General features: G+C 35.3%; 1 protein-coding gene across 5 annotated transcripts in view; it reads right to left on the bottom strand.

Annotated features, from left to right (window-relative positions):
• SCN9A (sodium voltage-gated channel alpha subunit 9) overlaps positions 1-12,361 on the bottom strand; it is an 84,977-nt gene that overhangs the window by 69,044 nt on the left and 3,572 nt on the right. For 2 of the 5 annotated variants that reach the window (XM_069471838.1, XM_069471874.1), the window contains exons 5-11: positions 10,752-10,843; positions 9,743-9,972; positions 9,088-9,096; positions 3,975-3,992; positions 3,657-3,662; positions 1,981-2,042; positions 592-733 (exon numbers count right to left, since the gene is read on the bottom strand). In XM_069471838.1, the coding sequence (XP_069327939.1) occupies positions 592-733; positions 1,981-2,042; positions 3,657-3,662; positions 3,975-3,992; positions 9,088-9,096; positions 9,743-9,972; positions 10,752-10,843 (559 nt within the window). Of the gene's footprint in view, positions 1-591; positions 734-1,980; positions 2,045-3,656; positions 3,663-3,974; positions 3,993-9,087; positions 9,097-9,742; positions 9,973-10,751; positions 10,844-10,968; positions 11,061-12,361 lie in introns of all 5 variants that reach the window. The other 3 variants (XM_069471845.1, XM_069471855.1, XM_069471865.1) reach the window with 2 other exon arrangements.

Below are 12,361 nucleotides of genomic sequence, written 5' to 3'. Positions count from 1 at the left end.
ACAGACCTCATAGCCCCAGGAGGTTCACTTTCAAGTTCGAGGAGATGGTCACGTGAAGCAACACTTACAGTACAAGAGATGGATGCTATAAACTGAAGAATCTACGAAGGGCCATGGAAATCTAGAGGAGGGAGAATTGACTTGGGAGAGGAAAATTTAGAGAACTGACTTGAGTCTTCAACCGTAAATACGAGTTCAAAAACAAAACGTGGTGAGCCCGTGAGCACAGGAGAGCCTCGTGTGCTCAGTCCACCCCACGCTCGCGTGCAAAGCACATGCGCAGGAATGGCTGACAGAACATGACAGCATGTTTGCTGCTATTTATCTGCGGCCCTGTGGGACGACATGTTGAAAAATGGGAAAGATCTGGAGATCAAATGTGCCCAGAAAGGATAAGAAAATTATTTATGATTCAAGAATGACCCAGTTTAAGAGTGCTGGGAGTAAACATTTGTCATGTTAGGGATAAGACGATCGAGTTTCCTCCATTCTCAACTGGATAAAAATCCTCCTTTTAGGAGGCTGATAAACAACATACATCAGATTTTTATGCCATTCAAAAATGCAATGCATGTTTCTCTCGGTACTCACCTGTTGGTAAAGGTTTTCCCAGTAATCCTGGGTCATTAGCCGAAACAAGGCTAAAAAGGCCCAACTGAAAGTGTCAAAGCTTGTGTAGCCATAATCGGGGTTTCTGCCAGCTTTCACACAGGTGTACCCCTCCGGACACTGACTACATGTGAAAAAGAACATTACAAATTAGAGTGGGTTCCAAACACAAGCTAAAGCACCCTAGAAAATTTATAAACCAAGGTTTCTTCAATAGCGCAGCAACATTGTATAATGATTTAAGAACACGTGATTTACAGTCAGGAAGACCTGGATTTGGATCCTACCCTACTGCTGACTAGTTGGTGATTTTGTCAAATTACTTGAATTTTCTAAGGCACAGTTCTTTTTGTGAAAACAGGATAATAACATGTATCTCAAAAAGATTAGATTGGTATTAAGTAAAAATAAGATAATGTGTGCAAATTACCTAGCCTACTTCCTTTAATGAATGGTAGCTACTGTGGGCATCATCTTCATCATTATCATCACAATTTGGAAACCTTCACCAGATGATTTATAATAGTTCTTGGATCAATATGAATCTATATGTAGGTCTCTACCAAAACTGTTTCTCCCTTATTATTCTTGGGATGAATTAGAATAAATAATATTCAAAATATAGCAGTGTGTAAGTTCATAAAGATTTATAGCTTTAAGACTTTTTCTTTCTAAAACTGGTAGATTGGTTTCCATGATGCTATTACATAAATAGAGTGTTCTGAGGTTCTTCTGGAAGCTATAACCTTATCTTGTTTATTTCTATGTTCCCAGTGTACACAGTGCCCAGTGAAGAGATATCTGGATAAAGGGACAAGCAAGAGAAAATGCCCTCTTGCAAAATGGAGTTGGAGTATGAGAGAAACAGCAAGATGGATATTTGCATAAATATAAGGTTCTTAAAATATCTTTCCCCAGGTCCATAGGATCCTTTTGTTTAGAGTGGCCAAAACACTGCACTAAGTTACCAGTGAGTCACATTCAATTGGAGAATGAGTAGAACTTGGGGATGGAAAGAAAAATTGATTTTGTTACTCTTTTTTTTCCAGAAAAAAGAAAGGCTAGAAACTACCAACGAACTTGTGGTGGAATTTTCGGAAATAATTTTTTATGCCTTCTTAAGATTTACATTACCTGTGTTTTATGTTAATTTAAGCATTATCTTAAAGTCTTGTTTTCAGGAGTATGCATTAGCTATGAACATTTTTAAAGTCTGGATTTGCTGTGAGAGAGAATGAGTCAAATAATAGCTTGACTATATTGTTTTATATAAAAATAATACAGAGTCAAAAATTCTGATTAGCAAACTTATTGAGTATGTTTTCCTTCTTTTTCAGCCTTTAGACTAAAAAGAAAATAAATATTACCTACCCTGAATCTGTGCTGAAACCACAAAGGAGAGCATCTTTGGATCCCTCCAAGTAATAAAAATACTCTGTTTAAGAAGAATTTGAACAAAATTAACATTTCAGCATGTAAACTTTAAGAGAGATAAAGCAGGTAAATTAATCAATATAGACATATATACATACATTCAGACCTGGTCCAGGCAATGTGAATCCATTTATTTATCATAGTTTTATATATTCTCCCTAAATTTTCATTGATAACTTCTTATGGGCCAGGCAATGAACATGAGGATAAACATAATAAGTAAGATCTCTTGTTTTGAGGAGCTTGCTTTATGTTGAGGTGAGGGTAGAGGTTGGGGGTGGAGAATGACTTAAGTGAATAAATAAATTTACAAGGCATTTTCAGATAGTGATAATTGCTCTAAAGAAAATAAATTAAGACAAGGTGATAAGATGCAGTCTCAGGCCAGGAAGTCCTTTCAAAGGACATGGCATTTGAACTGAGATCTATATGTGACAAAGGAGCAGCCATGCAAATACCCTGGTGAAGAGATATTTGGGCTGGGGAAAGAGCACGAACCAAGGCTCCAAGGCAGAAGTGAAGTTGGTGTGCGGAGGAACCAGCAAGATGGCCAGCGTGGCTACGGTATGGTGAGTGGGGGGACTGTGGTGGCAGAGGTAGGCAGGGGTCAGATCCTATCAGGCTTTGCATATCATTGAAAGGATCTGGATTTCAAGTATGATTAGAAGTATAACCATGCATTACTTAATGAAAATGATACATTGTGAGAAATGCATCATTAGGCAATTTCATCACTGTGCGACCATCATAAGTGTACTTACACAAACCTAGATGGTATGGCCTAATACACACCCAGGCTGTATGAGATAGCCTATGGCTCCTAGGCTACAAACCTGTACAGCATGTTCCTGTATTGAATATTGAAGGCAACTGCAACACACTGGTAAGTATTTGCATATCTAACCATATCTGAACATACAGAAAGTACAGTAAAAATACTATATTATAATCTTATGAGACCACCATTGTACGTGCAGGCTATCATTAACCAAAGTGTCGTTATGTAGTGCATGACTGTAGTAGAGAAGTGGGAAATAGAGATATAAGATATCATTAACATGTTAAAATGTCACTGTGGTTGCTTTGTGGGCAGTGGGCTATAGAAGAGCAACTGTGGAAGCTAGGAGACCAGCTAAATGACTGAGAGGTGACATGGCTACAACTCAGAGAGTAACTATGTATATGGAAAAAGAAGATGGAAGCAGAGTGGACAGGCATTGCTGATGCAGGGCACGTAAGGTGTGTGCAAGAGAGAGGACACCGGGAAGAGGGTGGTGCCTGTTACTGAGAGGAGGAAGACTGGGACCAGAAGAGGTCTGGGGAAGAGCCAGGAGCTCTGTTTAAGCCACACTTAGTTTCAGATCATTATTAGTATTAAACTATATTTTTCAAGTAAGCATTGGATTGATATGAGAGTTTGGGGTGAACAGAGCTATCAAGGATGGAGATATAAAGACGGGAGTTGTCATCAAAGAGATGGTTTTCAAAGCCATAGGACTCGATAAAATCACCCAGAGAGAAAGTGTAGCTAGAAAAGGGAAATGAAGGGAAGAGAGGGGAGGACAGACAGGGGAGTGGAGGGGAGAGAGAGAAGAAAGAAGAGAGCCCCTGACTGAGTCCTAAAGTCCTCCAGGAGAGGCAAAAATCAGTAAGGCAGTATTGTAAATGAATAAAATTTGTTTTCTGAAATTTTCTTACTGTTCATTCGCCAGTTAATATTTATTTATAACCTACTAAGTTCTAGGTGTTGAAAATGTGATGGTGTAGCGGAGGCATATTTTCCACAAAACATGCTGCTCTTTGTGCTCATTTTCAGTGCAAAAGCGCCTCATAATCTTTTCTATCACTCATGATTAAGGCTTACTCCTAAGAGTCGAGGCAGATCTAACCTTGCATAATAAATGTCTATAGGACTAAAAAAGTTTTGTAACCTCTCCCAAATATTCGTTCTATTTAATAAGGGCCTACTTCCTATTTGGCTCAGGTCAAAGAAAAAACTGTGATTATTAGGAGACTTTTGGTATAAATAGTGTAAGACAGACTTTGAAGTCAGATATTCTTGAATTTGAATGTTGCTTCTATTCCCTTCCTATGTAAGTGAATTATCTTTATACCTTCAAGCCCTAGCTACTGCATGTGTAAAATATGGATAAGAATAACTACTTTATAGAGTTGCTGAATAGTGTAAAGGCATTTTGCATGTAAAGCACTTAATACAGTGATCCACACATTCTATCTCAGTTGCTCAAAGACAAGAGATATTATTAAACTATTATACAATTTCAGATAAAAGTAATTGACTGACTTACAGATCCTCGTTTTGTCTTAGAAAATACAAATAAAAACAATAAAAACTTTTAGCTTGAGGTGGAAATTTAGGTTACAATGTACATAAACAGCTTTTTGAAAAAAAAAAATCCTGTTTCTTAAGGAGGACGGGCATGGTAGAGTGAGGTGGGGGAAGCTAAGACGTAATTTTGCATACACAAACCTCCAAGATATTTTACTAAGGAAGGATTACTTTAGAATTATCCTTTAATAACACAGGTTCATGTTTACCAATCATTGAGGAGCTGCATTATAAAAATGGGCTCTAGAACTACCTGATGTAACACTGCCAGCTAGCACACTGCCAGGCTACTACATTTAATTCAGTCTGAGAATGATGAAAGGTGAAGCAGTGTGAGTATCTCGCTCTGGTTTTGTAAAATGTTTTACAATAATTTTTAAACAACTAGACATTAATTATTAGGATAGTTGGCCTGAAGAAAATTTAAGGGTTAACATCTGAAAAAAAAAAAAGAAAAATGGAATGCAAAAGAAATAAGACATTGTTTGTGCACATTCAAAAGTGTTTGATTCTGAAAGATAAAGAGTGAATCATGATTCAATACTTCCACTACTGGGTATACACTGAGGATAGTAAACACATATACGTACAAAAGGAGACAGAAAAAGCCCTGGTAGAGTAAACACTAGTACTGTGGTTTTTCCAAAAATTTTCTCTATTAAATGTCAAACATTCGGAAAATAGCAGGAAGAGCAAATCCTACTTTAAGCTTAACAGAACCACACAATACTATTGCATAATACCAGAAATTTAGCTACAACCTGTGCACATGAAGCTTACTTTCATTTGTAGCAGCAAAAAGGGTATTTGATGACCATCAAAGTATCCAGGAAATCAAGGGAAATCTATAAATTGTATGTTTTTTAAACAGGAGGCTAGATAGTGAGTGCATTTATTTGATAATGAATTTTGAAAAACACCTCTGAGGAGGTTTTGCTAGGGGCACCAGAAAACAGATTAGGTTCAGGTTTTCTACGTAGGTTGCCTTTACCATTATAATTCTTTGATCTTTTCAAAAGCCAATTCATTTACCTCACCACTTTCACATGATCTATCAACAAACTCTTGGGTTCACTTCTTTCTTTGTCCGACATAAATCCATGGAAACTCATTATCATTGTTCCCTAACCTGGTAGAATCTCAGTCTACACATAACCTAGCATCTGTCTTTTCCATGCTTCTTCCCAAATGGCTGAATGTTGATGGGGAAATTCTCACAACCAAGTGAATAGTTACATTTTAAATAAATGATCTCCAACACCAAATTGACACTCAAAATAGACTCAGTTTACCATCCCCTGAAATGATTATATAGTGCATTTTCCTCAAACCTGTAGAATTTCCTCTTCCTAATTTGCAATTTCAGCCAATGATGTCAACACTGCTTTGAGGAAATAACAAGTTTGTTAGTTTATATTATTAAACAGTTTCCTTGTCAAATGCTTCCATTTGCTAAAAGAAAACAGGTAATGATGCATCTTTTGAAAAGTATGCTTGCTTTTGTGTTTGAACTTGATCATTTTGATAACTCTGCAGTCTATTCCTCCATCTTTCCTCCTGCTTCAATGGAGATGTCTTTCCTCTTTGCTTTCTCTTTCTCAAGGACTTGACTTCCCCCTTTCTCTCCTGAATTAATTCATATATTGCTTTTCATGCATTCCTATCACCAGAAAAACATCCCTATCCAAACCCATCTTTTTAAAAAATGCCAACTATTGCCCCACTATTCAGCTTCCCTTCATAGCCAAATTCCTTGAAAGAATTGTCTACGCTTATTATCTTCTCTTCTTTCTGACCTCTTATTCACCCCTGTAACCACCTTAATCTGACCTTATGCCCCTGCCACTCCACAAAATTTTCTCATGAAAATCTCTGATGACTTCCATGTTGTTTAAGCTAATGCATATTTCTCTACCTTCATCATCCTTAATCCTTGACCTTGCATCATCCTTCTACTCAAACACTTTCTTTTTCACCACATACTCTTTTCTTTTGGCTTCACTATTTATATTATATCTTTGTTTGCTGGCTGCTCTTTCTCTATGTCTTCTTATAGGTCCCCCTTAATAGCTGAATTATAAATATTAAGGTTGTGGAATTGAGCATCTTCTGAACACCAGATTTGCTTAAAACACCCAGTTGTCCATCCTCTACCTGCTTAAAAACATCAAGGATTTTCAGAAGGGTGTGTGTGTGTGTGTGTCCTATTTTTTGCTGATTACTTTGGAATTTATATCTCCAAATCAGGCAGTTTCTCTGATCTCTATGCTTAAACCTTTAATTGTCTATTTTATATCTCCACTTGGACGTCTCAAAGACAACTCAAAGACATCTCAATTTTAACTGGCTAAGAGTGACCCTACACACCTGCCCATCACCTCAGTTACTCCAGCCAGAAAGAGAGAAGTCATCCTCAGGTCTTCCTCGCTTCTCTAATTCATCATCAAATTCTATAGACTTTCTCTTGTGTTCCCCCTTCTCTTGTCACTTCCATGACATCACTTGAGAGAGTCTAGATGACTAGTCTAGGGTAGAGAGTCTACCCTATCTTTTCTTGCCTAGGTGATAGAAACAACTTCCTAACTGGTCTCCCTTATTCCAATCTACTATCTACCCTTGCCTAATCAGTTGTCCATATGGCAGACACAGCAATAAAAACCACTGCATTTAAAATAAAATCCAAACTCCTTTCTGTGGGCTAAAATGTCCTACATGATATGACCCCTGCTTTTTTCCCCTACTTCCTCTGGTTTTCTCTTGCTAAATCACACTGCTATTTTTCCATTCTTCAAATATATACTCTTTCTTGTTTCAGGACCTTTGCACACGCTATTCCTTCTAACTGAAGTAGCACCCTCCATGCACACACTCATATCTACACTTACATTATTTTATGGTGGTTTCTTATCCTTTATATCTCAGTTTAAATGCTACCACTTCAGAGAAATCATCTCACTTAGTTGGTATCTCAGCCTCTGAGATTCATTTTCTTTGCATAACATTTATTATAACTTGAAATGTTTTAAACTTATTTGTCTGTTCCCCTTTTTAAAATTTTTCATTCCCACTAGAAGATAAAGATCTGTGAAAGCAGAGGCTGAGGCTATTATATTCATTGCTAATATCTCCAAAAACATGAACATTTAGCTCAGGGGAGGTATTTAATAAACACATGCTGATGAATGAAAGTCTGAATAAATGATATAGCCAGAAACGGCTTCTATGATACAGGAAACAAAATTCACACTTGACTAAAACATCTCTTCTCTAAAACTATATTTCAGAAGAGAATGAAGAATAACATACAGAATTGGAAGGGGGGATTGTGGTACAATATTTTATTTTTAGCTGTCATTCACTATGTTTAAACATAATATAAACATAATTTGCCTAATTCAAGGACTCTTTCCATTCTTTTTGAGAAAAATATTACATAAGGTAATTCCAGAAGGTGTTACATTGTATTAAATTTGTCCTAAAGCTGCCTTCATATGTAGCAAATTGCAAAACTTAACTTGGCATGTAAACAAACTGCAACCTAATTTACGAGAATATTTTCATAACAAGTACCTGAATCTCAGCCAATCACAGCAGCTGAGCTTCAGCCAACCACAGGGTCCAACTGATTAGAATATGTTCAAATAAGGCAAATGCTGAGCTGTAACAAATTAAGCTGTTTCTCTATGTCACTTCCTTTTTCTTTCTATAGATACTACCTGCCCACCTTGCTGGGTTGAGCTCTCTGCTGGCTCTCAGTGCTGCCTGATTCATCAATCATTCTTTGTTTAAATAAACTCTGCTAAATTTAATTTGTCTAAAGTTTTTCTTTCAACAAAGGTTAAGAAAATCATTTAAATTATAAACTTGGGAATGAGACCAAGACTTTGAATGAAAGGGCTGACTCTAGTGAAAAAAGTTAAATTTAAGTAAGTGTTGTAAATTGATTAACAAAATTGAATGTAAAGGTCAACAATTACTCATCATATATACATATATGTACATATATATGAGCTGATATAATATTTTTATAGCACATAAATTAAGAAATAAAATTCTCCAGAAATTGAAAATAAAATTCAAGATCATATTTATAAAACTCAGAAGCTGGAAAAGTAGGTAAAGATAAAGAGGAAGGGAAAATATGCTAAATTCTTCATCAAATGATGGCAGTAAAGAAATACACATTAAATGTTTTACTTGGAAACCTTCAATTTTCTTCTTTAGGCTTCTTTTTCATATTTTTTATGTATAATCTTTTACTATGTTGGCTAGGTTTTATTTGACCCAGTGAGCGGGAAAGGACACATTTAGTAAATTTTTTAAAATGATGTACATTACTCTTTATTATCTAGGGAGAATCTCGACCTTTCCTCCCTGATCTCCTTTTAACAAAGGCACACATATTTGAAATGTTTCTTGATTTCCATCTCACGTCTGGACAAAGTATCTATTAAGGCTTGTGTGTTCATGTAGGCAATATCATACAGACACATTCCAGGTGTCAGACAGAACGAACAATCTTCATCTCATTTCCATCCAATACTCACCACCAGTTTCAGTGAGAGACAGTGTGGCAGGGGATAACTGTGTTGAAAACAGGCACTCCAGGCTTTGTGTAACATACTCTAATTAAGCAGACTTCTGAGACCGTGTGTATAGATCACCTCATGAGATACCTACAAAACTAGTTCTACTGAATTAAACTTTGGTGTGAAGCCATCAGCCCATATTTAGGAAAGCCATTAGAAATAGTTGTGAAACTCATAATTGGTCATTAAAAGGAGAGTGCTGATAAAGCTGAGTAAACTTTTACTTTGTATAAATCTTTAGAAATATTATCAAAAGACACATACTATTGTAACATTCAATAATTAGTATTATCATTCTATTGTGATTAATATAACATTTTATATTATAGTTATATGCATACTATAATAAACTTAAAAATAAAATTATATTATCATGTAATAAATATATAATATTAAATATAAGCATTCATTATATATTGATAATAAAATCATAACATATAAAATATATAATTTATCCATATAGTTAAGTGTAATGGTAAATATCATTAATTCATAGCTAAATTTATTTCTCTAAAGCAAGTTGATTCGTTTTTATCTTATAGAAATTGTGAATTATGGAACTATCCCATGTTCCTATTGCCAGTACTGCTAGAATACTTAGAACCAGGAAGATTTATGAAAATTATATATAATATAATACAAATTCACACTATAGCCACTGCCCATACATTTGAATAGCTTTGAAATAATTAAAATGAAAGCAACATTTCATTGTTAAAAGAGAACAATGTATTTAGCATTATTTCAACCTATTAACAACTGTGGGGACATTCTTACTTCTAAACTCTTCTTCACTCTCAATGGTATTCATTACGCTTTCTAATGTTTCATTATTTTCAAGTGAATTCCGGAAACATTTATGCTTCAGGTTGCCCATGAACAGCTGCAGTCCTATTAGAGCAAACACGCTCAGACAGAACACAGTCAGGATCATGACGTCAGACAGCTTCTTCACCGACTGGATCAGGGCCCCCACAATGGTCTTCAGGCCTGAAAAGAGGGTAGGGTGTGGGGAGGAAAGGCATTCATAATGACATAAAGCCTCTGAATGAGAAACAAACACAAGACACAAGCTTTTATGTTAAGGCATGCATTGTATCAAATCTACGACTTTGAGTAACCTAATTTTAAAAAAGCCTACTCGCTCAAAAGGATGGATTTGCTACTTTATATATACTTTGTTTCTATATATTACAGCAAATGATTAAAAATAGTAAAATATTCTCAAAGAATACTCCAGTTTTCAAAAAGAATAATTTGGCTGCTCAGACTACTTGTAAAAATAATTTTTATAAGTTCTAATTATGTAAATGCCTGTCAAACAAACCACCTCTTTATAATTGCATCAAAACAAATTGCAGCACGTAGAGACAACTTATAATGAACTAATTTTCAATAAAGAAATGGTTTGTTGAGAAAAATATGAAACAATGTGTCATGCCATACGCCCATGCTGATATTTATCTCTTTCTTAACTATATGAAAAGCAATGAAAATGAATTGAAATTTTCCTTCCTGGATAAGCGAATGGAAAATGAATCCTTAGACAGGAGGGAAAATTTCAAGTTGAGATGTGAGCCAAGTGGTCATCTTCATCCTCCAAGATCCATGCAATTGATTAAACTCAAAGGCTGACTTTTGATAATGATTGTGAAAAATAGAAGAAATTAAATTTAATTCAAATTGCATAAGAGAAAGTATTTTTTTTTTTTTTTTGGCCTTTCCTTGAAAGGATCAAAGTCAGCCCCGGTGTTTAACTCCACTCTCACCTGGAATGACTGAAATTGTTTTCAATGCTCGGAGAACTCTGAATGTTCTCAACGCTGAGACATTGCCCAGGTCCACAAACTCTGTCACATATCTGTAATAGGGGAGTTTATACACAAACAGTGACAACACACACACACACACACACACGAACAAAGAACAACTCCCAAATAGTTGGAGTTATGAGTGGCCTAATGCTTCACACCAATTACTTCTTACCTGGGATTACAGAAATAGTTTTCAAAGCTCTCAATACTCTGAAAGTTCGAAGAGCTGAAACATTGCCTAGGTTTACAAATTCTGTTAAATACCTGTAGAATTAAATCAGAGTTATTCAGAATTTAGATAGAGTCTATGATACTTACCTGAGCCTTTAGTTAAGGTATTTTCTACATTTGGAACTTTTCTTTTTTAAAATGTATAGTTCTGCAAGTCTTTTTTCTATCACAACTAATTTAATATAATTTTCTTTGATGTGACCCAGTTGATGCAAACAAAATACAAATATTATTAATGTGATTGCATGTACTTAAATGCCTAAACAATTAAAAGCTTCAATTATTTACCCTTAACATTATGGTAACATAGATTTTTAATTTCCTATAAAACATTGAAAACAGTATGCTAAGTGAAAGAAGTCAGACACAAAAGGCTGCAGACTGTATGATTCCATTCATATGAAATGTCAAGAATAGGAAAATTCATAGAGATAAAATGTAGATGAGTGATTTCCAAGGGGCTGGGTGGAGAAGGGAATAAAAGTGACTGCTAATGGGTATGGGGTTTCTTTCTGGGGAGATCAAAATGTTCTCTAATTAGATAGTGGTGATAGTTTCATCACTTTGTGAATGTACTAGAAAACACTGCATCATATACTTTAAACAGTGGATTTTATGGTATGTGAATTTCTCAGGAGAAAAAGGAGACTCATGAAAAAAGGTAGTGTTTTGTGCACTATGTTTTCTTATCAGCAGGTAGCAGATGGAACTGTGGCATCACATGTGACCTTGAAAGGAGGGAGCCCGATGGACAAGGAGGTGGGCAGGGGTAAGGGAATCGGAGACCAGAAAGCTTAAGACCCTTCTGGATTGTCTAAGTGGCTCCAATAAACATGGATTACTTTTATAATTCAAAATGATAAGGAAAATATATCATATCTAGGTTTGAGATTAAAAAATAAATGTTTCTGATGAATACATTTGGGAAAAGAGTAGTAATTATGAATAAACTAAAATTATATGTTAATGTGATATTTTCCTTGAAAATAAACTGTCGATGCATATGTAATGCGTATATAATGCATTGATATTAGGTTTAGTAAGCAGTGACAGCTCTTGTAAAATATTTACTTTTATATTTTAATACACTTAGCCCTTCAATAGTGCAGGTTAATAAAAAGAGCACTGTACTTATAATTAAAAGCTTAAGGGGTTTTTTTGTGTGTGTGTGTGTGTGCTTCTTACAGATTTTATGAGTTTTTAAAAAAGAACTTGGAAAAAATGTGAACCTAATTGTCACTGCATAGACTGTCCATCCAAGTGCTGAGCATGGAGGAAGATGATTAATCTTCATGTCATATCCCTTTGATTGGGAAATAGTCTTTTTGAAAAAT

This window comes from Eulemur rufifrons, chromosome 1, assembly GCF_041146395.1.
Source record: "Eulemur rufifrons isolate Redbay chromosome 1, OSU_ERuf_1, whole genome shotgun sequence".
NCBI classification, from domain to species: Eukaryota; Metazoa; Chordata; class Mammalia; order Primates; family Lemuridae; genus Eulemur; species Eulemur rufifrons.
Note: the sequence above shows the minus strand (reverse complement) of the source record. Positions and strands in the feature narration are given on the sequence as shown.